The 27,810-nt window shown below is 51.7% G+C and overlaps 2 protein-coding genes across 2 annotated transcripts in view; one reads left to right on the forward strand and one right to left on the reverse strand.

Moving 5' to 3' along the window:
- Window positions 1–694: 694 nt before the first annotated feature.
- The window catches only part of LOC111161029 (NHS like 2), a 252,260-nt gene continuing 225,144 nt past the window's right edge, over window positions 695–27,810 (reverse strand). Inside the window, exons 2-8 of the mRNA XM_022524478.1 lie at window positions 13,578–13,733; window positions 10,376–10,503; window positions 9,875–10,070; window positions 8,036–8,167; window positions 4,451–6,781; window positions 2,602–2,734; window positions 695–1,649 (exon numbers count right to left, since the gene is read on the reverse strand). Of these exons, the coding sequence (XP_022380186.1) occupies window positions 1,325–1,649; window positions 2,602–2,734; window positions 4,451–6,781; window positions 8,036–8,167; window positions 9,875–10,070; window positions 10,376–10,503; window positions 13,578–13,733 (3,401 nt within the window). The 3' untranslated portion in view covers window positions 695–1,324. The remainder of the gene's footprint in view (window positions 1,650–2,601; window positions 2,735–4,450; window positions 6,782–8,035; window positions 8,168–9,874; window positions 10,071–10,375; window positions 10,504–13,577; window positions 13,734–27,810) is intronic.
- Window positions 14,002–18,491, forward strand: LOC111161030 (retrotransposon Gag like 5). Its single transcript, XM_022524479.1, has 2 exons — window positions 14,002–17,634; window positions 18,087–18,491. The coding sequence occupies exon 1, from the start codon at window positions 14,290–14,292 to the stop codon at window positions 15,982–15,984; it is 1,695 nt and encodes a 564-aa protein (XP_022380187.1). The 5' UTR covers window positions 14,002–14,289; the 3' UTR covers window positions 15,985–17,634; window positions 18,087–18,491.

The following is a 27,810-nucleotide window of genomic DNA, read 5'->3' on the forward strand; positions in this document are numbered from 1 at the left end:
TAGAAAATTGAACTGACAAGTGCCTATAAGCTTGTGTGTGTGTTGGGGGGGGTGTCACAGGGATTGTTCTGGGGCTCTGTCAACATCCTATTTCCTCCAACCCCTCTACTCCCCCACAGCATAGTTAATTGAAAGTTGGTCACATGGTGGAACATAAATGGCAAAAAAAATTAAAAAAAGATAGCCCTTTTTTTGGCGTTATGGGCCACAGCAACTTGCAAGGCAGCCTTTTAGGTTTGGGATATATCCTTTTTAGTCCATACATTCTTAGTTTTGGAACAGAGTAAGACTTCCTTTAACCAGAACAAAAGCAACCACACACCACAGTCTAAACTGAATGGAGGTGGACAAGTTACACTTACTTTCTCTCCTCCTTGAGACTTTGATGACGCTGTTCCTTCAGCTAATTACTTCCTGTAATGAAGGTTATATGCAAATGAAACGAAGGTTCTTAGAATGCAGCATGAGCTGGGCACCGATCCTAGCTATCCTTGTTGACAGACACTTGAAGAATCTCAAGGCGCACGCGCGAGTCGCCTTGGCTGGATCTGAGAGAACACATGGCTGCCTCTTTTGGTGGCTGAACTTGGTTCACCCAAAGCAACTCAGTCCTGACTTTTCCTAGCTAAAGGGGTGGGGGGAGGGGCTACAGGTTCTTCGAAACTCATCACCCTGTTCTCCGCATAGACAATCAAACTGAAAAAGGCATGAATTTCAAGACAGAGTCACATTCATATTTTGCGTGACAAAAGCCAGCCAATCAACCCCATGCCGAAATAAGTGTACACCCCCAAACCTCTCTGGGGGGCGGGGTGCAGAGAGCTAGACTGTGGTTGAAGAGGCCTCAGAGTCTTTCTGCTTCTCCACACGGGGCCAGCAAGGCCTTGCCCAAAAAGTGAATCATCGGCAACGGCACCCCATGACCCCCAGCTTTGGCAGCGCCGGTCGGCCCTCTCACTGTGCTCCTCAGTGACAGAAGTCAGGGACGGAGCAGCTCGGTCAGTGACCGAAAAGATGGCGCAGGTGCTCTTGCGCCTCAGAATTTCTCCTCAGGGCACAGCACTGGGGGGAAAGAAGGAGAAAATCGGTAGTCAGTAACGGCAAGATTATTAAGTGTGAAAATGCAAAATGTCCGAAGGTGATTAAAGTGCCTGATGATTTTAGCTCTAGGTCTAGTGGCCTCTCTCCTGCGGTCCAGAGGGTGAATGGATGGAAAGGACATGTAGGCTCTTTTGTTATTTCCATGACTCCTTTCTAAAACCCTTTCTCTTCCCCTTCGTCTACTCAAGTTTAGTGACTAAACCCTGTTTGCTGAACCCTGGCCTTAGGTACTGGGGTTATCGGTGGTTTCGTAGTCTTTTGAAAATTGTGCAATAATTCTCCGAGCCAGTGGGTTAGTGGTCTTCAGCAGTTCGGCTGCTGAGGGCCGGGACTTTGGGGTTGCCTTGCTCCCCTTTTTCTGTAGCAAGGCCTTGAATTCGTCGTTTCTGCCAGCATCCAGGTTAGCACTGCCACTTGACCCCGCAGAGGCAGCTGACTCACTGACTGGAGAATCAGCTGGATTCTTCCCTGGTGAATGGGAGCTTGGTCTGCTGCCGCCTGCAAAGGTCTCCCCAGGCTCTTTCCAGCCAAGCAGCTTTCTTTTGGACCTAAATAAGAAAAAGTTTGCTTTGAGCGAATTCAACGCGGCAGATGTTTCCTAATGCCTCATATAACTTCACAAAGGCCAGTGACATGATCTGGAAGCTTTTACATAGCAGCCTCGTGTGTTGTTGCACTGACCAGCTTTCTCCCTCTCTCCCTCTCTCTCTCTCACTGCTAAGTCCTCAGAGTCCCCTGTCTGGCTCCCTGGTTGTACCCTCCTTTCAGTGCCCACAGCTGGAGGGCCTACAGGGTTCTGGGACCGAGGAAGAATTTAAGGAGTCAAGGCTATTTGCTCAGTGACTCTGACTCAAGACAGCCTGAGGGAACTGATGCTCCTGCACCTCTGGGAATTGGGATCTTTCTAGTTTTTCTCACCACCAAGCCCCTGCTCTTTGCCCTTGTCCAAGAACAGAGGGTCCCCATCCGGTCCCCCTTCACCTCCGTTCCTGCTCTGATACCTGGCTCGGTGCCCCACAGCACTTCTCCTTTTAAATTATTTTTTATTGACATAGAATGTATTATTTGCTTCAGGGGTACAGGTCTGGGATTCATCCATCTTACACAATTCACAGCGCTCATCACAGCACATACCCTCCCCAGTATCCATCACCCAGCCACTCCATCCCCACAGCACTTCTTGCTAAGATTTGTTTGGTACAACGAAGGCTGTGAAGGGTTAAATGTCTCTGTCTGTAGACAGAGCTGCGAGAGAGCAGATGGAGCCACAATAGGCCGTGCTGTTGCTAGGAGACGAGAGGCCTCTCACTCGGCACCTGGTCCTCTCTTCCCGGGCCCCTCCTCCACTTCACCCAAAGATGTCAGCAAATTGCATCTGCGAGGCCTCAGACCGCCATTGCCACATGTGGGTATCTGAACTTAGTCTCCAGTGCTCATGGCTGCTTAGAGGTCTCAACAGGGTAGGCATTTCCAATAAGAATTAAGAAAATGGGTCTCGACCTGTGTATCACAGTAAACAAATCTTCCGTTGTGCGTGAAGCCACAAACACATCATCGTCATCTTCGGCGATCCATTCGGCTGTTTTATCACTAATGACACTTTTTTCTGCAGTGCTCGGTTCCACAGAGCTCCCTAGGCATAAGAACCAGAAGGAATTAAATACTTAGACCACAAGAGTTAGGACAAAGCACATTCTCATATGAATCTCATTCGATGTTTAAAGCAACTCCAAAAGGGCTGTTGGGCAGAGACCCTTAATGTCTCCATTTCGCTGAGGAACACGATGTTCCAGAGGTTAGTGTTTGGCCAAGGTGGCCTGACCGGTGAAGATCAGCATGGGTCCTTGTTTTCTCATGCCTTTTCCATTACAACAGGTTCCCTGAGCATTCTCTTGCTTTGAATGCATCATTTTTCAAAAATCAAGAAGCTGAGAGTAATCTAAAGCAATGATTCAAGCAGTAGGTGGGAGTGGGACCGAGCTGAATCTCAGAGGAGCCTGTGGAGTTTGACAAAGCATAATCTAAAATTACCTGTGGCTTTGACTTGTTTGCCTGTTCTAGTCTGTGTGATTTAACTTGTGCTGAAAGCCCAAATCAATTACAAAAGGTCATAAGATTTTTTTAAAATTTTACTTATCTGAGAGAGCGAGCGAGCATGGGGGTAGGAACAGAGGCAGACAGAGGGGGACAAGCAGACTCTGCGCTGAGCAAGGAGCCCGATGATGCAATGTGGGGCTTGATCCCAGCACCCCGACCTCTCAGGATCATGACCCGAACAGAAACCAAGAGTTGGACGCCTAACTGACGAGCCACCCAGGCGCCCCAGGAAGGTGATAAGATTTTGATGTTTGGTATTAAGGGTTCAAAAAAAGGATGAGAAACACGGATGGGTGTGGAAGACAATCTATTAAGTGAAATAGGCAGTCCACAAAAGACCAGTGCGATGTGATTCCACTTACATGAGCTCCCTAGAGAGAGTCAGATTCATAGAGACAGAAAGTAGAAGAATGGTTGCCAGGGGCTAGGGGGAGGGAAGAGTGGTGAGTTATTGTTTAGTGCGTACAGACTTCAGTGTTGCAAGATGAAGAGCGCTCTGGAGAGGGAGGGCGGTCATGGTGGCCCAACATCGAGAATGTACCCAACGGTACTGAGGTGAATGCTTAAAATGTGGTGAAGATGGTAAATTTCAAGTCATGTGTATTTGACCACAATAAAACAAAAAGGGGACATGAAACAACGACCCCAGAAAAGGATGAGAAAGATTATCTAGCCTAGTCTTATTGTCCTGGGAAGCGCCAGCCTCAAAGAATCCAAGCAAGTGAGCTCCCTTTCCTCTAGAAAGCACTAAGAAAGGGTGCCGCTGGAAACCTATGCCATTGTTTTCAGAGGCCTGCGAGCCGGCAGTGGCACCGGATCACAGTCTGGGAACGTACTGAGTCCTGTGCGTGAAACTGAAATGAGTGTGGCTAGCGAAAAGTGCTGTCCAGTGAGGCAGAGAGAGAGTTCCCAGGGCGGGGGATGTGCGCCTGACCAGGCAGATGGATTCCTAAGGTCCTAGGGTGCGAAGACCTAGTTTGATTGTATTCTCTCAGTCCTGGGGGTTCCAGGGTGGACTGGCCCAAACTGGGCCTTGGAGATCCACCCCTTCCTGGGTCACTCCTGATCCCAAGGGCTAGTGAGTTCTCTTTGGAAGAACCCTAACCCTCAAGAGATGCCTCCTACTGACCCACTTGTCCGGGACTCAGGATCATTACTGGGGGCAGGGACATTTGCTTCTGTCTCTGGCACTCTGTGCTTACTCTCATCTTGCCTGGGATTGAAAGGAAAAGCCAGCAGACAGTTTACTAACCTAGAGGACTGGCCTCCCTTTCACCTTCAGCCAGCAGTGGTGAAGTCGTCCTCGTACCAGGGGACTGCAGGTGGTCACTGGTGGGGGGACCCTTGGCCTCTTCCTGCAGGGTGATGATGGGGCTGAGAGGCAGCCTCAGCTCGGCCCCGTATGCCTCCATTTGAGCCGTGGGTGAGGTGAGAGGCAGGTACAGCACGCTGGGCTTTTTGGGAACGGGAGGTGGGATCTTGCCTTTCTTTCTCTCCACTTCCTCCTGGCTCTGGAGGCTGATTCTTTCAGGCAGGGCTCTCGCCTTGGGGCCCCCGTCCTCCATCATGCCCTGGGGAGGTTGCTGTGTTCCTGAGAAGAAAGCACCAGAGGAACTGGCAAAAGGTGTGAGAGCGAGAGAGGAGGGCGTTGGCGTCTCCCCGGGGCTTTTGCCCTCGGGGAAGCTGGAGGACTTTGGTTTCCGCACCACCACTGTGAAGATGTCTGGAGGGAGTGGCCGCGTGGGTTGAGCTGAGCTCTTGGGAGTCATAGCCAAGGTTGGCGAGATGAGTGGGCACTCCTCGGGGACGGATGGTGGCTTGTGGACCAAGCTCGGAGGCCTTCGGGCCACGGGGGGCTTCTCGGCTATGGGAGGTTTCATCTTCCTCTCGGGCAAGGTGAAGACTTCCGCGGCTGGGTCCTCAGCATAGTCAGGGCTCTCCACGTCATCTTCCGGCTCAGATTTGCTGACAGACCTCAGACGCACGGAACGGAGGTCCGACTGAGTGACCATGGGCATAACGGGCTGGTTGGGGCTCGTCTTCTGGGCCAGCTTGGCCCCAAAATTGGTATCTGAGTGATGCCGGCTCACCTTGGTTTTGCCTCGAATGGAGATGCTCATCCCAGACAGATCCAGGTTGGTCGAAGAGGTGAGCGGCAGGTCAAACGACAGCCGCGACTTGGACATTTTCTCCATCGGCGAGGTTGCGGGGAGCGACGACTTCCTCTCAGGGACCACCGGACGCACCCGGACGCCACCACTCAGAGGTGGCAGGTGGCCCAGGGTCAAGGACAGGGACACAGTGGGCGTCGGGGTCTCTGACTGGCTGGAGTAGCCACTGGAGGGTGACATCAGCCCAGTGGGCCTTCCAGGGGAGGATACTTCCCTGGCCTCTACCTCGATGGAGAGCTGAGATGGTGTCGTGGCTCTGGACGTGGAAGGGGAGGCGAGAGACTCTGAGCTGCCCTGAACTTGGCTGCACTCGATGACTGTGGTGCCAGTGGCAGTGCTGGAGCTAGACAAGGACTGGTAGGTGTCGCCAGACTTCCAGTCAGTGAGATACCAGTGGTGGGAGAATTGTGGACCTTCCGGATCTTTGAAAGTTGGTGCAGCTGGGTGACCCTGAGCATCGGGGGGGGACGAGTGACGTCCTTGGTGTTCCAAGGACAGGCAGAGGCTCCTGGGCCTCTGGTCCTTGGGCAGTCCTGACCCACCTTCTGGCAAGAGGGCCAGCTCATCTTTGACCAGCGAGACGCTGCGCATGGGTGGGGAAGGCTTCTTCTTGGCCTTCCTGAGCGAGATACTCTTGGATCTCTGCCTTCTGTGCTGGGCCTCCTGCTGGGCGCTGAGGGAGGCGATGTTGTCGGCACTGTTACTGCCCTCAGAACTCGTACTGGCACAAGGCAGGGCACAGGCCTCGCTGGCCTTCTGCTCCTCCTCGTAGGCCACCTCCACAGTGCCCGAGTCTGTGGGCACAGACAGCGACCGCTCCCGGAACCTGCTGGTCCCCAGTGGGCCCGTCTCCAGCCTCGAGGTACCACTAGTGAGAAGGCCCATCTTGGAGGGTCGCTCGGAAGCTTGCCATCGTCGAGAAGGGTGCTCGGAGTAGGCAGCCGACCCGCTGCATCTTGCAGGGTTATCACGAGTGACCAAGAGGGCAGCGGCCTCCTTAGGAACCGGAGGGGGCAGCGAGTGCAGAGAGACCCAAGCATTGCCTGAGGAAGGATTTATTCCGTGTTCGCCGACTCGACTGCTCTGGCTGGCGGTGCTTGGAGTCATGTAGGTAAGAGTATCTCCCTTCCAGGAAGCAGAAAACGTCGATTCTGTCAGCCCGTTGCAAGAACTGGGGATGCTGTACACCATTCCCACGCTCTCCATGCCAGGGCAGTTTGTGGCACTGAACACCTGGAGAGGTTCTTCCGGCTCACTAGAAGGACTCCTTAGTACTGGGGAGGTGAGATTTGGGAACTGAGCTTCCTGGCCAACTGCAACTCTTCCATGCACACCTTCTGGGGTGGAATGACTGGGCCTGATGTCCGAGGTGGTGGCGTGGGCCACGCCACCTGCCAGCCTGCTGCTGTGACCTGGAGAAGTTAAACACAGAGAGTGAGTCCTGCCGCCGGGGATCCCCCTCGAGGTCGTCCTCTCGAGACAGGAGCACCAAAGCTTTGCCAAGAAGCATCTGCCAACAGCTTGGTCGGGATTCCTTGGTTCTTCCTCTCCCTAGATGAGGATGCTGGGGAAGTTGGGTCCTTGCCCATCACCACACAGTGAGTCACGGGGTGCCTGCCCTTGAATTATCCAGGAGCCTGCCAAGGCCTTGCTGGCTTTAATTATTCCTTTTGGGAGCTCAAATGGCGTGTGGGGCTACCTGGGGCTTTCCCCCACCCCCCGGAGCTTTCGGGCCAGGCTCACGGACTGTCCCAGATCTCAGTGCTCACTCTCTCCTGAGACAAGAGTAGGGGCTGTGGAATTGCCAAAGGACAGTGTGTGGGACTTGCAGCCCTGGCAATGAACCTGGAGTAGGCCACAGCTGGCAAGTTCAGAGCCTGGTTGCATTTTTGGCACCTGGCACTTTCTAGCTTTACCCCTACACAAAAGAGTTAGGGTGACCACAGATGCGGGGAAACCACTGTGATGTCCAAAGTCCCCAAAGATGTTCTCATCTACAACAATCATTACTGTCACATCATTGCTGCTCCTGTGACTATAATAAATGTATAAGAGCAGCCACCATTTGCTTGACGCCCACCATGTAGCAGGCACACGGCAGGCCGGTTACATGTAACAGCTCTAATCCGCGTGATGGCTCCGCCAGCTTGGTATTACTGTGCAGACGAAGGCGCTGAGGCTCAGAGGGGTTTTGAAGATTGGACAAGGCCTCATGGTTTTATTAAGTGGAGAGGCGGGACTCGCATCCATATCTCTCTGGTCTGCACCCCTTGGCTGGCTTCCATTTAGTGGCAGTAATGCTCTGTTAAGAGAATGCTTTTTGCAGTGGTTCCTGCCTTGATCCATCTGCCTAAACCTGACACATGTGCCTCTATTCCATGTAGAATGGGAGGCAATAACTTAATGAATTTACCAGTCTGGGAGGCCTGTTTTCCATATTCAGTTGATGCCCTTGACAAAGGGCCCTTGGTTATCCTTAATTACAACATCTGCTTTTTTTTTTAGGACATCCAAAGCCCCCCAACCCCCAACCCCCCACCCCTCACACACACACACACACACACACACACACACACACACACACACACACTGAATTACTCCTGGGTGGCAGGGCTGGTGGAAGGGAAAAGGGGAAAGGTCTGGGGCATCAGCTGTGATGGGGTCACCTTGGTCTCGCTGGGAAAAGTTAGAGAATCCAATAATGGTCCGCCTCCGCCTCAGGGTGGATTTGGGGTTCACGGCTGTCTCTGTGTTAAACAACGAGTGTCGCAAACTTGCATGTTTATCAAACTGCTGCCCTGTAGCCAAAATAAAGACACTTGGGTGCATCCTGGTTTCTGTTTACAGCGCAGTGGAAATCGGTCTGAGGCACACAGGAGGGGTGATGGCGGTAGCATGAACAGAGAGCATGAACAGAGCACCAACTGAGCGGCTTTTGAAACCCTCGGACCTCAACCTCATCAAGGACACTTAAATCTCTGGCTGTAGGGCCCCGGCAGGAGCATTTTTCTGGAACTTCCCGGGCGACTGATTATTTAGATGTACAGCCCGGGGTGAGAACCACAGGTGTAGAGAGACAGGTTGAGACTAGATGTTGCTTGATTGTAATCGTTTCTCAAAGAAAGCCTTTGTATGGGCCAGTAAGGACAGGGCCTCCAAAAAGCTGCCCCACTCGGCCCCCACCAGCCAGGAAGCTGCCCGATAGGCTGTCCTCCAGTCACCTGATCACATCTTATCAATGTTCACTCCTATGTAGTGATTGAGATCTATTTCTCCTGAAACCCGGGGTCAGTCTTTTCTCCAGGGGAATTGCTGGGGCAAGGGTGGGGTGAGGCACACTGCTCCCCACCCCATGCCCCCCGTGCTGTCCCTCATTCCGCTGCGGCGGCAGCAGCAGCGGGCTCACCAGACCCCACCCTCTCAGCCCCATGGCTGCATTTGTACCCACTGCCCGCCCTGCCCCCAGCAAGCGGCTCTGCGGGCAAAACTCAGGGCCAGGCTCATTTAGAGTGAGGTGGAAGTTGAGAGACAAAGTGCCCGCCTTCCCTTCATGAGTCTCTCTTCCAGGCCTTCACTCCCCTTGGCACATCTCCCTAGGCTCTGGGCTCTGCCTCTGATTTGCCTGCCAAGAGGATGCCGGGGGTGCCCGATGACCCCATATACATGGAGTGCTACCACATAGGGCCAGACCTGCCCTCAGAGCCTTCAGCAGCTTTCTCCAGCATACCACGGACCAGTGCTGGCTTCCAGGGGGCCTCTGGTCCCTTCAAGTTAGGGGGGTTTCCCGTCATCAGGTCACTGGCCCTAGCTCCTTCTGACATGACTGACCCTCCTCCTCTTCCACGTACAGCTGGTGGAGTGTGGAACATGAGTTAATAATGGGCATGGTCTAGGGTGCCCTGGGCTCCCAAAGCCACAGTCAGCTGAGCCGCATTTGCCTTGGTCTCTTTCCATTACTTCCCTTCTCAAACACTTGCTGCACAAGGTGAAGATGCCCACCTCCCTGGCAGACCGAGTGGCTACTGAACGTGCCCCGAGGCCCTGGCTCTGTGGCCCGGGTGGGAGCCTCCCTTTGAATGCCAGCACCACAAACCTCCCATTTCCACTCCGACTCCTATCTGTGTGCTACAAACCTTGCCTCCGGCACAAGAAGTTCTCTCTTGCCAAACCAAACCTAACTCACAAACTTGAAGTTCCCATGGACATTCCGAAGAGCACACGCGTTCACAGAGTCGTAGCGTTTTCTGTTAAGAGGAATTTGCTATCAAATGGGCTCAGTTAGTGTGGCAGTGCCAGGAGAGAGTGAAGAAAGAGCAGCCAGAGCCCCCCTTGCCTGCATGCCTCCATTGCCCCCCTCTCCCCGCGAGAGCCATGATCTTGACAGTTCAGGGTGAGCCAGCAGCAGAGAAGTCTCACTCCCTCCCCCAGTCCCCAGTGCATTTGGAGAGGATGGTCTGTAGTTGGCATGGAGGGAAGCAAACGGAGGTGGTGCTGATCGACTCTACCGGAGATGTTGATGGGTACAATGTCAGAGTGCGTGGAGCAAGGCTGAAGCCACCGCTTTTCCTCTAGGATGGGCAGAGGGGAGGGGCTATTCCAGGCAGCTTGCTTGTCGGCTGTGGTCAACAGGCTCAGGGAGGCCTCAGAGGCCCTCACACCCTGGGTGGTGGTCTCATCCTCGCTCAGCTGCCATTTTGTAGGCTGTTGGGAAAGAAGGTGATGGGAAGGGTGTGCTCCCGACGAGATGAGCCATGCCCACGGGATGGCTGTCTAGACAGGGTGGTCAGAGGCTTCGTCTGGGAAGCAGGGAAGTGTGGACGGGCTGCCAGGCCAGACACCTGCTGGGTAGGGCCCCTCTCGGCAGGGTCTCAGGGTAGCTGTGCTGGTGAGGAGAGGTGAGCAGCAGCTTCCGGTGGGTAAGGTGCGCGGCTCGAGGTCCCCCATCAATGAGCACAGAGAGAGCTCTGCCCTGCTGGCTCTCACAGGTGGGGGAAGAGGCAACTCACCATCGATACAAACTCCAGACGCCTGCCCGCCTGAGGCCTTGGGCTAGGAGTGGGCTCAGGGGCCTCATCAGCAGAGCGGAAGGTCTGCCCCAGAAGTCTGGCCTCCGAGTACTGTTCCTCATATTCTTCTGAAAAATAGCACAGTGGATACACACTCTAGGGGGCCACGGCCAAGCACTGGGCTGGGAGAGGACCGCAAGCTGGGGCTCCTGCTCTAGCTGCCCGGCCTGACTTGCCTTGTTTCTTTGTGGTTTGGCCCGGTGTCCGAGCCTCTGGCTTCGGAAATGGAAAAATGCCTACTCCCCAGGACTACAAGGGCCGAGGAGAAAAGTCGGTAGAGTCGAGTTGCGCTGGTTCTGAGACCAAGCCTGTGTCTTGACGGTCCCCACCTTAGGTGCTTGACTTGGAGGAGAGGCTCAGGGTGCAGACACCTCTTGGTCCTTTATCCTCTCTCTGAAGCCCTGCGGCTCCTCAGGTTTTCTGCAGGCCTACCAGGGAAAGGACCTGTCGGAAGCATGAAGAAATCTGCACTGGGAAGTCCAACATGCAGTGCTCCCTTGGGTCTCAAGAACTCTCAGCTGAGCTTCCGAGGGCCTGGTTCCCTGCACCTTCGTCCCACTGTGAGTGGTTGTCAGGTCCAGGAGAGCTAAGGTGAGGGAGAGGGAAGGCAGAGGTAGTGGCAGAGAAGGAAGGAGAAGTTGAGGGGCATCGCCAGCGAATAAGAGGGATGCACAAGGTTTGAATGGCCTTCACTGAAGTGATGAGTTCGATGAGTAGATGAGGAACATGAGAGAGCAAAGAACCAACGGGGGTGGGGCTCTCTGCTCATCTGAACAAAGACTTTAAGACTCATAGAAACTTGGAGGCTGAGGGGCCTCAAAAGTCCTCTGGTTCAACACCCCATTCTGGGCTTAGAGTTCCTCCTCAGCAGCCCTTCTAGATGCTTCTTCAGCCTCCACACAGACCCGCAGAGAAGGGGAGCTGCCATCCTCCCAAGGCAGCTCATTCCATCCAAGGACAGTTGGGGCTGTGGCAGGAAAGCTCTTCCTTATCTCAAGGTGAAATCTGCCTCCCTCCATGTTTCCTCCACCCACTGGTCCCAAATCTGCCCATGGTGGCAACAGAGCACACTGACTCCTTTTCTGCATGGCAGCTCCTCTCTTATCTGAACACAAGGCTCGTGGTGTCCTTTGGAATCTTGCTTCCCTAAGGTTACCACTGCCCTGGCAAGGGAGGCGAGGGTTTGGGCTAGAGTCCAGTTGGGTGGCCCAGCTACCATTTTCTACTCTCCATAAAAGTTGACCTTCATTGGTATGGGTAAACGAGAGCTGACAAGACTTCTTTTCGCACTTAACGTTCACTCAACAAATGCCTACTGAGCACCTCTTGGGGAATCCAGCTCTGTGCCGGGTGCTTCTGGAAACGCGAGGGTACTAAGAGATGTGATTCTTTCTGTCAAGAAGCTTGGTCGGTCGGGTTAGGTGGACGGACGATAAGCCCAGTACCAGTAGGTGAATGAGTTAATGAATGAACAAATGATATAAAAAGCAGTTCAGAACTATATAAGTCCTCTGGAGCTGGATGGCCCAAGGTGGCTCACAGGAACACTGGTGAAGGGAATGAGCAAAGTGTAGAACTAGTGTTAAAGCATTTTGAATGAGGCAAGAAGAGAACTGTGAAGAAAGTGTAAGGACTGGAAGTAGGAAGACATGGAGGAAGGGCTTCTGGGTCTGGAAGAGAGGCCTCAGTGGGACAGCGAGTGCCTGGAGTAGGCTATGGAGTTTGTGACTACCACTGAAATTTTATTTGTATTCATTACTTCATGGAGATATAACTTACCTACAGTAAGGTGTACAAACAACTTCAGTGCACAGCTCAGTGAATTTTGACATATGCATGGCCCTTGTAACCTCTGTCCAGGTACTGTAACACCCCAGTTGTCTCTTTCACAGCACCGAGTTTTAATCTCTTTGCGACTTACATTGGCTTAATCCCTCCGTTCAATGTGTATGGTTTTCGTATTGTAAGGTCCTATCAGCGACCGCACTGTTCTCTCTTTTGTGTTAACTTTAATACGGCGCCCAGCTAAGCCTGTGTTCCAAAGGACACGTATTGGGAGTTGACAGTGCATCTTATCGGGGTCTCTCCAGCAGCAAGATACTCTTACTGAGCAAGTTACGTACCATTTTTAATTCTCACAAAACTGTGTGCCACACGGGAAGCTGGAATCTCACTTTAAAGATGACTGATTCATCGGAAGCTTTAGGTAATCTGCATAATGTCCCACGGCTAGTTAGGTGAGGGATGGGAATGAGATTCTAGCTCTGTCTGATTTCAGAGATTGGATTTTCTCACTCTGCCCAGTGCATGCAGTCTGACTGCTCAGGCACCATGACTGGGCTCTTTGTCCAGGTCGTGTGGACCCAGCTTTTTGTACAGCATGCTCCTCTGTATACTCCAAAGACACTGGGCTGCAAATTGGGGATGAGGAGACTCTGGGTGCTGTGTATCGGGCTTACTTCTTTTTTGCTTTTTTTTTTTTTTAAAGTAGGCTTCACACCCAACATGGAGCCCAACGCAGGGACTGAACCCACAATTCTGAGATCAAGACCTGCTCTGAGATCAACAGTTGGTCGCTCAAGCTCAACCAACTGAAAGTCGGGCTTACTCTCATGAGGCAGTTGATCCCCAGGAGACACATGGACAGGTTGTGGCAAGAGCAGAATGGGTGAAGCCCCGAGGGGGAGAGACCCTGCAGATGCCTCCATTGTCCTTGGGTGCCAGGATTCCAAAGGCATGGGCAACATAGCAAGAGAGGGTCTAGAAGGTCTGTGAGCCCACCCTGTGGGAATTTCTCCCCCGGCTCCCTTTGTAAGTGGCTTGACCACTGCCCTGCTTCTGCCTCTGCCCTTTTCTCCCTCGTGGCCTCCTGAACCGAAAAATAAAGGGGTGGGGGTGGAGTGGGGTGGTGGTGACGAGCAAACAGCCCGAGAAATTGAGCCCTCTCGAATCATTTAGTCTGGAAGATAAAAAGATGGGGAGATGTGTGTGGTTTTTTGTTTTTCAGTGGGGTTTAAACTGTTCTCTCTCTCTTTTTTTTTTTTCCTCTTGCTGGTCCCTGTCCTCTTTCTTCTTCGCCTCCCTCCAGCCGCTGCGCATCTCGCCTGTGGGCTCCGGCCACAGCCCCCCTCCCTCTCAGTACCTTGCAACAGGCTCTGGAGATTGAGCTGCGCCTCTCGAAGCAGCTCCTCTACACTCGGGGGCCTGCCCGAGGAGAGGAACACGTTCACTGGCTGTCGCCATGACGACCTCGAGTGGGCAGTCGCTGTCGCATTTTCCCGACCCGAGTTAGCTGCAGCTAGGGAAGGAGAGAGTCAGTGAGAGGCGCAGGCGGGGGGCGGAGAGGTGGGGGGACGGGGGGAGGGCGGCGCGCGGTGGCCAGTGGGCGCCCGCGGTTCCCTAAGCCCCGCCCTGCCGGGGGCGGGGGGGCGGTGCGAGGCTGCGCTTAAAAGGCGGGGACTCGTCAGCCGCAAGATTTTTCCTCGACAGATCCTGCCGCAGTCCACTCCCTCCCGCTCCGCCAGCCTCCGCCCGCCCCGCCGCCGCCTGCCGCCTGCCGCCTACCGCCCGCGTCCTCGGCGCCTCCCGGCTCCCGCCGCCGCCCTCCCTCTCTGATCACCGGGACGAGGTAAAGCGCCCCGGGCTGAGCCCCTGGGCCCTCCGGCCGGAGCGCCCGCCCTCCGTGCTCGCCCCAGTGGGTGTGGCTCGGCCTCTCCCGTGCCCCGCCGCGACACTTCGGTCCCCTCCCCCCGCACGCGCCCCACCGCGGCATTTCAGCCTCCCGTTGCGGCCTCCAGCTTCCCACCCCCACCCGCGTCCCCGCCCTCAGACCCAGGGCCCCTGAGCTACTCCTAATGTCCGAGGCCGCAGGAAATCTAAACAGCCTGCGCATGGCGAACGTGGCCCTGCGAGAAGAATTAAATGCCCTTCGCGGGGAGAATGCCAATTTGGGCCTTCAGCTCGGCAGAGCCCTAGCCGAGGTTAATTCCTTGCGGGGCAATGTGTCGAGCTACATCCGCTGGCCAGTGCCGGTGTTGCCCGTCCTTGCCGAGGAGAACTTTGACTTCCCGCTCAGCGAGATCGACGCAGTTCCCGAGGGGGATCTGCCTTTCCTGTGCTGGCCTCCCCCTCGCGCAGAGCCCGAGTACGCCTCGGACGAGCTGTTGATTAGCGTGATCCAAGATTGCGGTACCTCCGACGCGCCCGTCGACCCTCCCCCGCGGGCCATTCCGCCCCCGCCGGCGCTGCCCCCGCCCCCAGCCAAGGAGCAGCCCGCGCAGCCTCCTCTGCTGCCGCTGGTGCGGCCGGAGTTAGAGCCCTTCTCGGGCGACCCGGTCTACCTGGCCGAGTTCCTGATGAAGCTAGAGACCTTCATAGCGGACCACGAGGATCATTTCCCCGGGGGCGCTGAGCGGGTGGCCTTTCTGATCACCTTTTTCGCTGGCCAAGCCAAGAACTGGGCCATCTCTGTCACCCGGGAGGGAAGCCCCCTGCGTGCCAACTTCCCACGCTTCCTGGATGAGATCCGCAAGGAATTCTGCGGCCCCATCCCCCCGAGCGTGGCTAAAAAGGCCATCCGCAAGCTCAAGCAGGGGCACTGTACCCTAGGTAGCTATGCAGATGCTTTTCAGTTCCTGGCCCAGTTCTTGTCTTGGGATGACTGCCGCCTTCAAAACCAATTCCTTAAAGGCCTGTCGGAATTCTTCCGCAAGGAGCTCTTATGGTCAACTGAAATGGCCGACCTGGACGAGCTGATTCTCGAATGCGTGGAAATAGAAAGAAAAGTGCGCGTGCCCAAGCCAATCCCACTCCCCGGAGTCCGCAACATCTTCTTCCCTTTCGCTGCGGACCCCAACGCAGACACTGATGATGAAGATTTCCACAGTGACGAAGATGAAGAGACACGCAAGCGCAGGCTTTACGACAGGGAGCAGCGGAGGCGCGTGAGAGCTGTTCAGGAGGAGACAAGGGAGGAGGAGGAGAGGAGGAAGAAGCAGGAAGAGATGCGGAAGAAGCAGATGGAGGAGATGAGGAAGAAACTGGAAGAGAAGGAAGAGGAGGAGGAGGACGACGAGGACGAGGAGGTGGACGTGGACGAGGAGGTGGATGTGGAGACAGTCAAGGATGAAGAGAATAAGGGCGATTTTGTGTGCCCGGTCCCGCAGCCAGACCCCGACGCCGACCAGGATGGGGACCAGGAGCCGGAACCGGAGTCCGAGGATGAGACCCAAGACGATGACCTGGATGAGATGATGGAGATGGAGCCGACTGTCGCCCACGCTTCATCTCAGACCACTGGCTACTACCATGAGAATTTCCTAGACGCATCGCCTCCCATCATTCAGCCCAGCCGGAGGAGGAACCAGAATCGCGTCCCGCTTCTGGAGGGCCTTCCGGGCACTAATTCGCCGTTCTACAGCTCGCCCCCACTGATTCGCCGCGCAGGTCGCCTGGGGCAACGCCAAATTCGAAGACGCCCGCCCGTGCTGTTCCGCCTCACTCCGCGACAGGGGGGCCACCGGGCCGCACGTGGCCGAATTCGCGTGTGAGCGCTGGGGCGAGCTCGCCGCGCAGAACACACCCTTCGACAGCGTCCCCTGCCCCTGCTATCGCTGCCACACCTGCCCTATTTGCTGACCAGTACTTGAGGGAGTTCCAGACCTGTAGAGCCCACAGAAGACCTGCAGAACTCCAGATCGTCTTGCAGCCATGACCAGAGAGGGACCCGTGTCCAAGCAAGGCCACCTGAGAAAGAAGGGGTCAGCAATAGTTGTCCTCTTGGAGCACACTCTGCTCAGTCTTGCAACAAGCTAGAGAGCAGGGTTCTGGGCCTGTTCCCATAAAAGAACTGGTCACCTCTTGTAATCCCCTTCTAGTTGTTCCTAACCCTCACCTCTCCTGCGTTTATTCACCCTGTGTTCTATGGTTTTATCCTTGGACTGGCTCACCAGGACTTCACCCAATGCCTCACTGAACTGCCCCCATGAGCTAAAGGACAGGCCATACCGAACTCCTAAAGCCACTGAGGCCACTTACGATATAATTGAAGGAGAGCAGGATGGTATCAAGAGATGTACGAAAAACCGATGCTGGCTTCAAGTCCCCCGTCCAGCAGAAGGGCCCTGAAGAGAACCCTACATCCAGCCCAGTGAGCGTGCACAAAGCCACATGTCAAATGGACAACATGGCCGAGATCCGCTCTTGACTGACCCAGCAAGCTGGTTCCTCCTCCCTATAGACTCCTGTATCAGGGCCCTTGGACCCACTCACCAAGTCTGGGACCCTCTCCTCTTACCACACTGCCTTCCCAGGCATCCCCAGGAGACAGAGCCCAAAGTTACAGGCTCTAACCCTTCTCTCCATGTTGCCCAAAGGGTGGAGGAGGGGCGGGGGAGGAGGGGGGAGAGGAGGAAGGGAGGAGGAGGACAAAGCAGCAGCAACAACTCAGCTTGACATTGTAAGGAGTGACTCTTTCCTTAGGGACGGTGGTCTCCTTCCCCGGCCAGGCCTTGGACTGCAGCCCCCAGCCAAAGGTCTTTGCAGGAGACTCGCCATCCTTGAGGTACCAGAGGAAGCCCAACTGGCCTTTCTTTCCTGGACTGCCAAAGAGAGAGAGGGCCTGAGGCCTGCTCTTTAACTTCGACTTCAAGGATTCCTTGGTTCTGAGAGGAGAGAGGAAGGTTCTGTCTCCAGCCTTGCAGCTGGGACCTCCTCCTGTTTCTCACATGGGGGCCAAGCCATGGCCAGGTGCTGGGCTTCGAGTAGACAATGAGGCTTAAGAGGGTGACTGACTCCTAGTAACTCCTGGGACTTCTGGGTACAAACCCAGCCCCCCCCCCCAAAGAATCCTGCTGCTTCTCTTGGGTCCAGAAAACACTGTTTCAGCAGTGAAAAATATATACTATGTCACTCTGGGCCCAGAATGCCAGCCAGATCCACTGCTGGCCTGAACTGCCCTTAGCACTGAGCTTCGTGCACAGTGCCTGGCAGCTGGGCGAGTGCAGCCACAGTGTCTGGCCGGAGGGAAGAAAACAGAGTAAATTATGCCTCTGTTCCTCACTGGAGTCTGACATAGAACCTCAGCCCAGCCTTAAGATTTTGAGCCTGGAGACAAGCGGAAGGAGCTGGAGGAAGAGGAGTCACAGAGAAACCCAGTCCTCCGGCTGGTTTCTGGTGAGGTCTCTATTCGTCAGTAGGAGGTAAGAAGCCCTTTTTGCTTATAACACCCTTGGCAGCCTGGGGAATACGGGGAGCCGGGTTCCTAGAACCTGTTGCTGCCTTTTAAAAAGGCTCCCCCCTCCTCCAAGGAGAAAAGTAACAGATAATCATAACAGAAATTTTGGAAAATAGAGAAAACTGTTAAGGACCGAACACCCCCAGGCATTCAGAATCTGGCCACACAAACGCAAGTGCTGTTAACACTTTGATGCCTTTCTAGCATGTTCTCCCTCTATCTTTTCAAAGCTGAGATCATGCTGTAAGCTCTTGATCAGCAGGATTTAAAATGGCTGCCACCTATGCAGTCATGCATACTGAATAATTTATTTAAGCAGTCTCCTAATTTGTTGGACATTTTAATTGCCTGTTTTTCTCCACTCCTGCCAGTATAGGAGTCAACAACTATGTAAAGAAAATTTTGTCTGTTTTTCAGCTACTTCCTCAGGAGAGAGTTCCAGAACGGGAACGGCTATCCTTCAAGGCTGTGGATCCTGTTTGCTGACGGTCGATGCGCTGGGCCTGCTGCCTGCATCCCTGCCGGAGAAGTGCAAAGGACAGGTGCCTTGCACCCCTACCTCCAGGGACCCTTCGGCATAGGCCCTGCTGTTCCCGTGGTGCCTCTCACCCTGAGCCCTTGTAGACTCAGCCAGGGAAAGAGCGGATGAGCAGTGAGCTGTTTTCTGGCCCTTTGGTGGCAGGGGGGCTTGGGCTTCCCTTTGACCCTCTTCCCCCACCTTTCCTAGATCTTTAATATTTGTTGTGACGTAACAGCCACAGGAGCTGTAAGAGGAACTATGGGCTTTGGGTGCTTTCTTGGGTTGAAAGAAGGGTGGGGTGGGGGGTGGGGGTGGGGGGGGAATGCATGCAGGGGTACAAAGGCAGCCCAAGGATTCCCAGAGACTCGGGAGGAAACCCGTTTGAAACAAATGTGTTATCGTTATTGTGTTATTGTTGCATTACTGTGTTGTGAAAATAAGAAATTGTTCTGTATGCTAAAGCTTTCTCCTCAATAAAAATATAAAGGGTGTGTAAAGACCGTGTCTCTCTGGATCATTGAGCAAACAGACATAGGCGGGCACTCAGTAGGCATCAGAGATCATTTCCCAGGCACCTTGCCTGAATCAACCCTAGCCCAAAGCCTTGCAGTCTTCAGATGAGGAAGCTAAGGCCCAGCCAGGCCCCAGGGACCTGCAGAGAGTCCTACACACTTGGGGATGGCACTTGTTGGGAGGGAGGGAGGTAAAAAGACTAGTTATCTTGAAAAATAGCATTAGTTCCCCCCTGGTCCTATCATCCTATAATGGCACCTCTCCTGGCCGCCAACACACATGCGCACATGCACACACACGCACGCACGCGCGCGCAAGCGACATTGAAGGGAGGGTGGGAGGCCAGGGCCGGTGAAGCGGGAGGGCCCTTCCACTTTGGGGCACTAGGTGGTGCTACCGGACATAACCGAGCTGGCGGCTGCCGATTCTTGAATCCGCTAGCCCAGAGCAGTTCACACACAGACCCTCCCTCCCAGCAAGATTTCACTGCTCCTCCAAGACTCTGGGGTCAGAAGAAACTGAATCCCCTTCTTGGATTTACTAAGGTTTCCCAGCTATGAATTGGAATTCCCCCACCCCCAGCCCTGGGACAGTGGGTAGGAATGTTTACTAAGCCCCCTCCCAGGTACCAGTGTTAACACCAGGCACCTCACATCCGCCACCGCTGTCTTTTCCTCCTACAGATGAGGGAACAAAGGCTTAGAGGGGAGCAGTCACAGGCCCAAGGTTTATAGGGGCTAGTGGCCTTCCCACAGCTCCACAGCCGCCCATTAGAGCTCTTTGCCTCCACTCCCTCGGTCCCACCGCCTCCCCTGCTTACAGAGCACAGTGAGAAACAAAGCCCTGTTTCAGAAGCACATCTGCTTTGCCCCTTTAAGACAGAGGAAGGCATGGAGGGAGCGGGGAACCAGCATGTAGCAGGCACTTTCGACAACAAATCTCATTTCATTCCCACAAGCCAGTACAGCAGGTTAATGTGTCTTCTTTGAGAGCTGAAGGATCTGAATCTCAGCGATATTAGGTTCCATGCGGGGACTCGGGCTTCTGTGACTCCCAAAGCCGTACCCTCTCACCTCTAATAACACCATGCTGATTCCAAGGAAGCCCACTGAGGAGCTCAGGTCTCAACCTGACTGGACACTGGGTCTTTGCCAAAGCAGCCAGATCTATGCATCAGGGGCACTGTCTCTAGGGGGGCTCTGTGAGAACCAGCCGCGTGGCGAGCTCTGCCCAGCAGGGAAAGTTCTGCAGAGTAAGGTGCTGAGTATGAGGTGCTAAGTATGTGCGAGTGTGTGACTGACTGCCCCTTCTGGGGGAGAGACAGGGCTGTGGCACCGTGGGCTGCCTCAGTCAGCCCTGGGGCTGCCCATTCTGCCTCAGGGGGCCAGATAAGGTCTCTAGCACCCCCAGAGTTTCTCATGCCATCACAAGTAAGGGTAGGTGAGCCCAGATTGTGTCATGGCCCATCAGAGCGGGTGGGGGGAAATAAGAATAGGGGGAGACTTGCTCCATACCCCTGCAGCCACAAGCCCTGTGAGTGTAGGGGAAAGAGCCCAGGATTCCTTATCGGCCCTGCCACGGACTCATTTTGGGAGCTTGCATGAATCCCATTCCTATTCAGGCCACAGCTTCCTCATCTGTCTAGTGACTGAGGGGTCCCTTGTGCCCAGCACAAGTCTGGGTACACAGTAGGATCTCAAACCTAGCTTGATGCATAGCTTGAGTGAATAAATGGGCTTCTGGATTAAAATTTGTAAAAACCCTGTTGCCAAGGGGTGGAAGAAGGCAGAGAGCATCTTGCTGCCTGCAAAGCAGGCCCCACTGTTCCATCATTCGTTCTGTGAAGAAATGGCAGCTCAAGGTCATTCATTTGACTTGGACTGTGAGCTCCAGCAGCTGGATACCCAGAACTCTTCACCTCTACCCTCCACTCATGCCCACAATGATGGAATCAGAATCTCTAGGAATTTCTATTTCTAAAAAGCTCCCTAGGCAATGTTAATGTAATGTTAATGCCTAGCCTCCTGCAGAAAAGAGCCTTGGGGACAACTATCCCAGGCAACATTTAATGGCCAGTTTGGTTTTGAGCCTTCTCTTAGAGCTCCCTGGAGCAGAAACCAGCCTGGACATCCCGTACTAGCCCATAGTAAGTGATCACGAAATATTTGTGCAACAGTCCCCCAGCGTATGCCATGGTCTGGTGTGAGCTCGCCCCTTCTGGAGATTGTATTTTTTTTTAAGATTTTATTTATTTATTTGAGAGAGAGAAGGAGCGCACAAACAGGAGAAAAGGGGGAGCAGAGAGCCCCCGATGCGGGGCTTGATCCCAGGACCCTGGGATCATGACCTGAGCCGAAACCAGACGCTCAACCCACTGAGTCACTCAGGTGACCTCAGACAGCACATTTGAAAGAGATGTGCTGTAGGATGGATGCAGAATTCCAGCCTTGAGAAATCTGGTTCACTGGAGCCTAAGCCTTTAACCTTGACCACCAGAACTGACTCTGTGTGGAGCCTTGGCCTCTCCCCAGGTATGACAGGCATTAAGGAAGCAAGAGATTACCCCCAAATGGGGCTGGGAGGCTCCACCTCTGGCTAGCATTTCCTGTATCCTGAGGAGAGGAGAGAAAGCTCAGCAGGCCACTTCTCCCCAGGGACTCAATAGACACAGAAACACAAAGCCCAGGGATCTCAGTTGCCATGGTAACAGTGGGACCTACTTGGAAGAAAACAGTCTGCTGAAAAGCTCCGGGAGGGTGGATATTTCCTTTGACAGAGCGGGCTCTGACTTGCTCCTGACATCCTCTCTCCCCTTCCTGCCTGTCACCCAAAGCAGGGGGTGGGGGCTCACCTCAGCGACTCCCCTGAGACAGGGGTGCCAGAAAGTAGGGTCCCGACTTTTTATTTTGCTCTTGCTGTGGGCTGTTAACAGGAGAAAGAAGCTCAAGGGGAAGATGTCAGAGTGTGAATTCATGGCAATTGTCCTCTGTTCTAAGGAAGCCCTGTTTCATGAGACCTCCCCCAACAAACACACAAACCAAACTTGAGGAGGGCAAGTGCCCCCCAGCAATTGCAGTTCTGCCTGTTTCTCACCACTTAACTATGGACACAAGAACCAGAGAGAATGTCCAGAAGTTCCAGACTTCTCCCCCACAGTGCAGCCTCTCCTCATCTCTCACCTGGACTACTGAGGTAGCCTTCCAGCCAGTCTCACCAACTTCTAGTAGTCTCTACCCCCTTCTAATCAATCCACCTTCCCATACACTTCAGGGGTTGGTGGGCATGGTTCTTTGGAACACACAAATCTGATCCTGTTGCTCCTATTCAAAAACTTTTCAAGGGCTCTCCTTCCTCTATTAGAAGACTTGGGGATCTGATTCTGGCACTCTTCATTGCTTGGTCGTTAACTACCCATGCCATCATTCTTCCCTCTTACATTCAGTTCAAACCCCAGACATCCTGAGTTACACTCCCTTCTTTCCTTATGTACCAGGCCCTTTCATGCCTCTGGGCCTTTGCATGCCCTATACTCTGCCTTAAGAATTCATCAGCACTCCTGGCCCCACTCCAACTGGCTATCTTCTCAGCTCAAAGCCCACTTCTGCCACAAAGCTGCCTTCGCTTCCCAGACAAACTCTTGCCCTTCTGAGCCTTCCCTTGCCTCCCTGCCCCCGACCCTTCTGTGAAGCTCAAGTTCCAGCTGGGAGTGGAGGCTGGTTCACGATCCCAAGTAGATTTGTTGCTGTGAGGCTGCTGTTTAGTGTGAGAACATGCACTCATCCCCCTTTCAAGTGGGGGCTACCTTGGCAGTAGACTTTGGAAGGAGTAGTCTCCTAAGTCCTGGCTGAGGGCTGAGGGTAGGCAAGCACTGTGTTCCCCCACATCCCAATCAAGCTGGAGGTGCGGACAGTTGGAACGAGTTGAATAAGAGAAAGCAAGTATTTGCAAAGCTTGTTGTTCATTCCCAACTGACCACCTACTGGTGGCCCCCATCTCACTCCCTCTCAGTGGAGTGGTGGAGAGGAGCCTCCACTGGCCTTGAGGATTACACAGATCTGCCTTTGAACCCAGGCTCTGCCACTTCCTTGTTGGATACCCTTGGGTTGGTTATTTCACCTCTCTAAGCCCCATTTCCATTTTCTGAAATTAGAGATACTAATAGTATACACTGGCAAAATAATTGATATGAACCAACAACAATAAAAATTGCTAATACTTATTAGCACTTATTACTTCTTGGGCACTAAGTGCTTTCCATTTATTATCTCACTGAATGATTACAACCATATAAAGTAGGTATTGTTCTTAGTCCCCATTTAGCGGGTTAAGAAATGGTTTGGAAATGGGGGCGCCTGGGTGGCTCAGTCGGTCAAGCGTCTGCCTTCAGCTCAGATCATCATGCCAGGGGCCTGGGGTTGGTGCCTGGGATCGAGCCCAGCGTTGGGCTCCCTGCTCGGCTTGGCGGGAAGCCTGCTTCTCCCTCTCCCACTGACCCCCTTCCCTGCTCATGCACTCGTGCACTCTCTCTCTCAAATAAATAAATAATAATTAAAAAAAAAAAGAAATGGCATGGATAGTTTAACTTGCACAATGCCATAGCACTAGCATGCAAGTGCTGTGAGCCCTCCAGTAATACGAGGCCAGCAGAACAGGAGAGCGCCAAGATCCAGGGCAGGGGCCTTAATCTCTTTCAAGTCGAAGATCCCTCTCAGCAGTTTGGTGAAGCCGCTTTTTAGGATAATGTGTTCAGGTGCATAAAATAAAATACATGGAATTACAAAGGAAACCAATCATACTGAAACAGTTCTAAAATGTTTTTAAGAAATTGTGGTTGAGCTATACGACTGCTTTAATAAGGCATCAAATCACAAGAGTTAGTGGCATGGCTAGAGGTAGAAGTTTCAAAGAGGTGATGAGCATATATAACTTTTTTTTGGAGATACGACTGTAATGTGACATGATGTTTGTGATTTCTATCGGCGCTAAAGTAACAGATACTGCTAATACTATTATGGCTTGTTGCCCACACTCCAAATTTGAGGAAATGCTAAATTTCCATTTGAGCTTAGTGGGGGAAAAAAGATCAAATAGTTTTCCCATCCGAGTTCATAGATGTCCCCTAAATTCTCTCCACGTGGCCCTTTGAGGGGCACGGAGCTCAAGTTAAGGAGCCCTGCCCTCGGATGTCAGAGAAAAAACAATGCCTGGACTGTCAGCCGTGAGGAGAAGCTGCGGGCTGGCAGAAAGACAATGTGTGGTTTCTCTTTCAAGAAGTGTTTACAGAAATCATGAAGTCTGGCAGCTCCCTCTTCCTCTTGGTCCTGAGTCAGCAGCCCAGGGTGGGGCCAAGGCTGTCACACTTGGTTTGAGTTTAAAGCTCACCACACACGCATCCCGAAGACTTGATCTGTGGCCACTTCCTTACCAGTGAAATCTTGGTGGGTTTTGTTCCATTTTATGATTTGGACCCACTTGCACACACAGATATCTCATTAGTCTCGAAATAATCTTTCAGTGGCTATTTAATAAGCTCCAAGACATTTTCTGAGCTCATGGATTCTTCTGCCCTACCATCCCGGCCAGGCTTTAGGGCTCACAGAGAGGAAGGGGAAAGACAACTAACTGTGCCGTGAATCCCAGAACAACAGTCAGAATCGACACTTTCCCGAAATACCAAATGCTTTTTTTTTCCTGACTTCCTGACTTTGCCACCTGTCAGCTGAGTCCGCGCCAACCACGGCAGCACAGTCCTGGGCGCTGTGGCCAAGGAGACAAATGGTCAGAACAGCAGTAGGCTTCTGCCTTTTTAACTTGCTTCTATTCCCATTCAAGACTCGACGAGAGCACTGTTCAGAAAAACCAGGCCCCAAGCCTACTCACAGTACCTTGCTTGGGGGTCCCCGCTGGCCAGGGTCAGCTGCCTTCTTCTTTTCCCTGGGCCCTGATATGTACTCAGAAATGAGCAACACTTGGTCAATGGCCATGTGCATTAAAAGGCTGCAGCTCATTTTCCAAAGTGAGAGGGTCAAATTATGATAGCCTTATGAACTACAGCCATTGGCTAATAGAGAAGCCAGTTTAGAATGAATCTACCTTTAAAAAAAAATGAATCTACCTCAGTTATTCAAGGGAACAGAACAGTATGCTTTGGGGATAGGGGGCAGGCTGAGAGCTCCATATACTGGAATGTGAAGAAGACTTAAATTTACTATAAAAGAAATATGTGTATGTTCTTCAGTTGGTCAAGGCAGAAGGAGACTGAGGACCAAATGAAGATACAAAAGATATTTGGGTAGCCAGATTGACTAAGAATAAAGGAAAGAAGACCTCAGCTACTAAAATCGGAAATGACAGAGGGGACATTACAGTCAAACTGGAAATCTAAAGTATTTTAAAGAATATGAACAACTGTACGATAAATTATGTAACTTAGATGAAATGCATACATTTCTAGAAAGACGACAACTATTGAAAATGCCTGAAGAATAAATAGAAACTCCAAATAAATCTATAATAAGTAAAGAGCTTGAATTAGTAATCAAAACTACCCACAAAATGTTCCTTCAGTGGCTCAGTCAGTTAAGTAGCTGCCTTCAGCTCAGGTCATGATCCCAGGGTCCCTGCTCAGTAATGAGTCTGCTTCTCCCTCTGCCCTTCCCCTCTGCTCATGATCTCTCTCTCATACTCTCTCTCTCTCTCTCAAATAAACAAAATCTTTAAAAAAAACACTACCCACAAAGAAGGGTACCTGGGTAGTTCAGTTGGTTAAGCCTCTGACTCTTGATTTCAGCTCAGGTTGCGATCCCAGGGTCATGAGATTGTGGACCTTGTAGGGCTCCATACTCAGCGTGGAGTCTACTTGTGACTCTCTCTCCCTCCCTCTCTCTGCTCTTCCCCTGCTCACTCTCTCTCTCTCAATAAATAAATAAAATCTTAAAAAAAAAAACTACCTTCAAAGAAAAGTTCAGATACATACGACTTCTTTTGTGAATTCTACCAAACACTGAAAGAAGAATTAACATCAATTCTTCACAAACTCATTCATAGTCTAACACTTCTCAACTCATTATGAGGTCAATGTTACCCTGATACCCAAACTGGACAAAAACATCACAGGAAATGAAAACTACAGACCAATATCTCTTATAAATATGACCACAAAATTCTTCAACAAAACACTAGCAAACCAAATCCAGCAATAGATAAAGAAGATCATAAACCATGGCCAACATGATTTATCCCAGGAAAGCAAACTTGTAACATCTGAAAATCAATTGATGAAATACAGCATATCAGTACAATAAAAAACAGAAACATAATTACCTCAATAGACAGAGAAAAGGGATTTGACAAAATCCAACACCCTTTTATGATAAAAATGAAAAAACTCCCAAAACACTCAACACATTAGTAATAGAAAGGAACTTCCTCAAACTGACAAAAAGCATCTATGAAAAACCCACAATAGTATCATAATGGTGAAACCCTAGAAGCTCTTCCCCTCCAAAATCAGGAATAAGACAAGGGTGTCCACTCTCACCACTTCTACTCAATATGGTACTGGAGGTTATAGCTAGAGCAACTTGATAAGAAAAAGAATTAGAAGGCATTGGAAAGATTGCAAAGAAAGAAGTAAATTATCTGCACAGATGACATGATCTTACATATAGAAATCCTAAAGAATCTGCTAGAAGACAGAGTTAATAACTGCATTCAACAAGGTTACAGGATATGAAGTCAATATAAAATTTTTTATGATTTTATTTATTTTTTTGAGAGAGAGAGAGCGAGCACAGGGGGGTGGGGCAGAGGGAGAGGGAGAGAGAGAGTCACAAGCAGACTCCTGTTGAGCATGGATTCCCCATGCAGGGCTTGATCTCACCATACTTAGATCATAGCCTGAGCTAAAGCCAAGAGTCAGACACTTAAAAGCAACTGTGCCACACAGCCATCCCACAATATAAAAATTTTTATTGTTATACATTTGCAATAAACAATCTGAAATAAATTAGGAAAATAATTTAAGATATCATCAAAAGAATAAAACACTTAGAATAAATTAAACAAAAGTGGTACAAGACTCGTACACTGAAAACTTACAAAACATGTTGAAAGAGATTAAGGAAGACTGAAACAAGTGGAAAGATATCCCATTTTCATGGGTGGAAATACTTAATATTGTTAAGATGGCAATACTCCCCCAAATGATCCACAGAGTCAATGAAATCCCTATCAGAAGCCCAGCTAGATGCTTTGTAGAAATCGATAAGCTGATACCAAAATTTATATGAAATCCAAGGGGCCCAGGATGGCCAAAATAATCTGGAAAAAGAACAAAGTTGGAGGACTCCCAGACTTCCTGATTTCAAAATGTTATACAGATGGAACTTGGGGTGCCTGGGTGGCTCAGTAGGTTAAAGCCTCTGCCTTCGGCTCAGGTCATAATCCCAGGGTCCTGGGATCAAGCCCCACTTAGGGCTCTCTGCTCAGTGGGGAGCCTGCTTCTCCCACTCTCTTTCTGCCTGCCTCTCTGCCTACTTGTGATCTCTGTCTGTCAAATAAATAAATAAAATCTTTAAATAAAGTTATACAGGAGCACCTGGGTGGCTCAGTGCTCAGTGCTCCTCTGCCTTTGGCTCAGGTCATGATCTCAGGGTCCTGGGATCGAGCCCCACATCAGGCTCTCTGCTCAGCAGGGAGCCTGCTTCCCTCTCTCTCTGCCTGCCTCTCTGCCTACTTGTGATCTCTCTCTCTCTCTGTCAAATAAATAAATAAAATCTTTAAAAATAAATAAATAAATAAAGTTATACAAACTACAGTAATCCAACTGGTGTGTTAATAGCATAAGGATAGACATATAGATCAATGAAACACAATTGAGAGTCCAGAAATAAACTTACACATCTATTGCCAATTGGTTTTTGACAAGGGTATCAAGTCCATTCAAAGAAGAAAGAAGTGTCTTTTCAACAAGTGGTGCTGGGACAACTGGATTTCCCCACACAAAAGAATGAAGTTGAAGTTTATTCACACTCATACAAAATTAAACTCAAAATGGATCAAAGACTTATACATGACAGCTAAAATTATAAAACTTAGAAGGAAATA

Source organism: Enhydra lutris, unplaced genomic scaffold (genome assembly GCF_002288905.1).
Source record: "Enhydra lutris kenyoni isolate GAN:26980312 unplaced genomic scaffold, ASM228890v2 scaffoldscaffold81, whole genome shotgun sequence".
In the NCBI taxonomy this organism is placed as follows: Eukaryota; Metazoa; Chordata; class Mammalia; order Carnivora; family Mustelidae; genus Enhydra; species Enhydra lutris.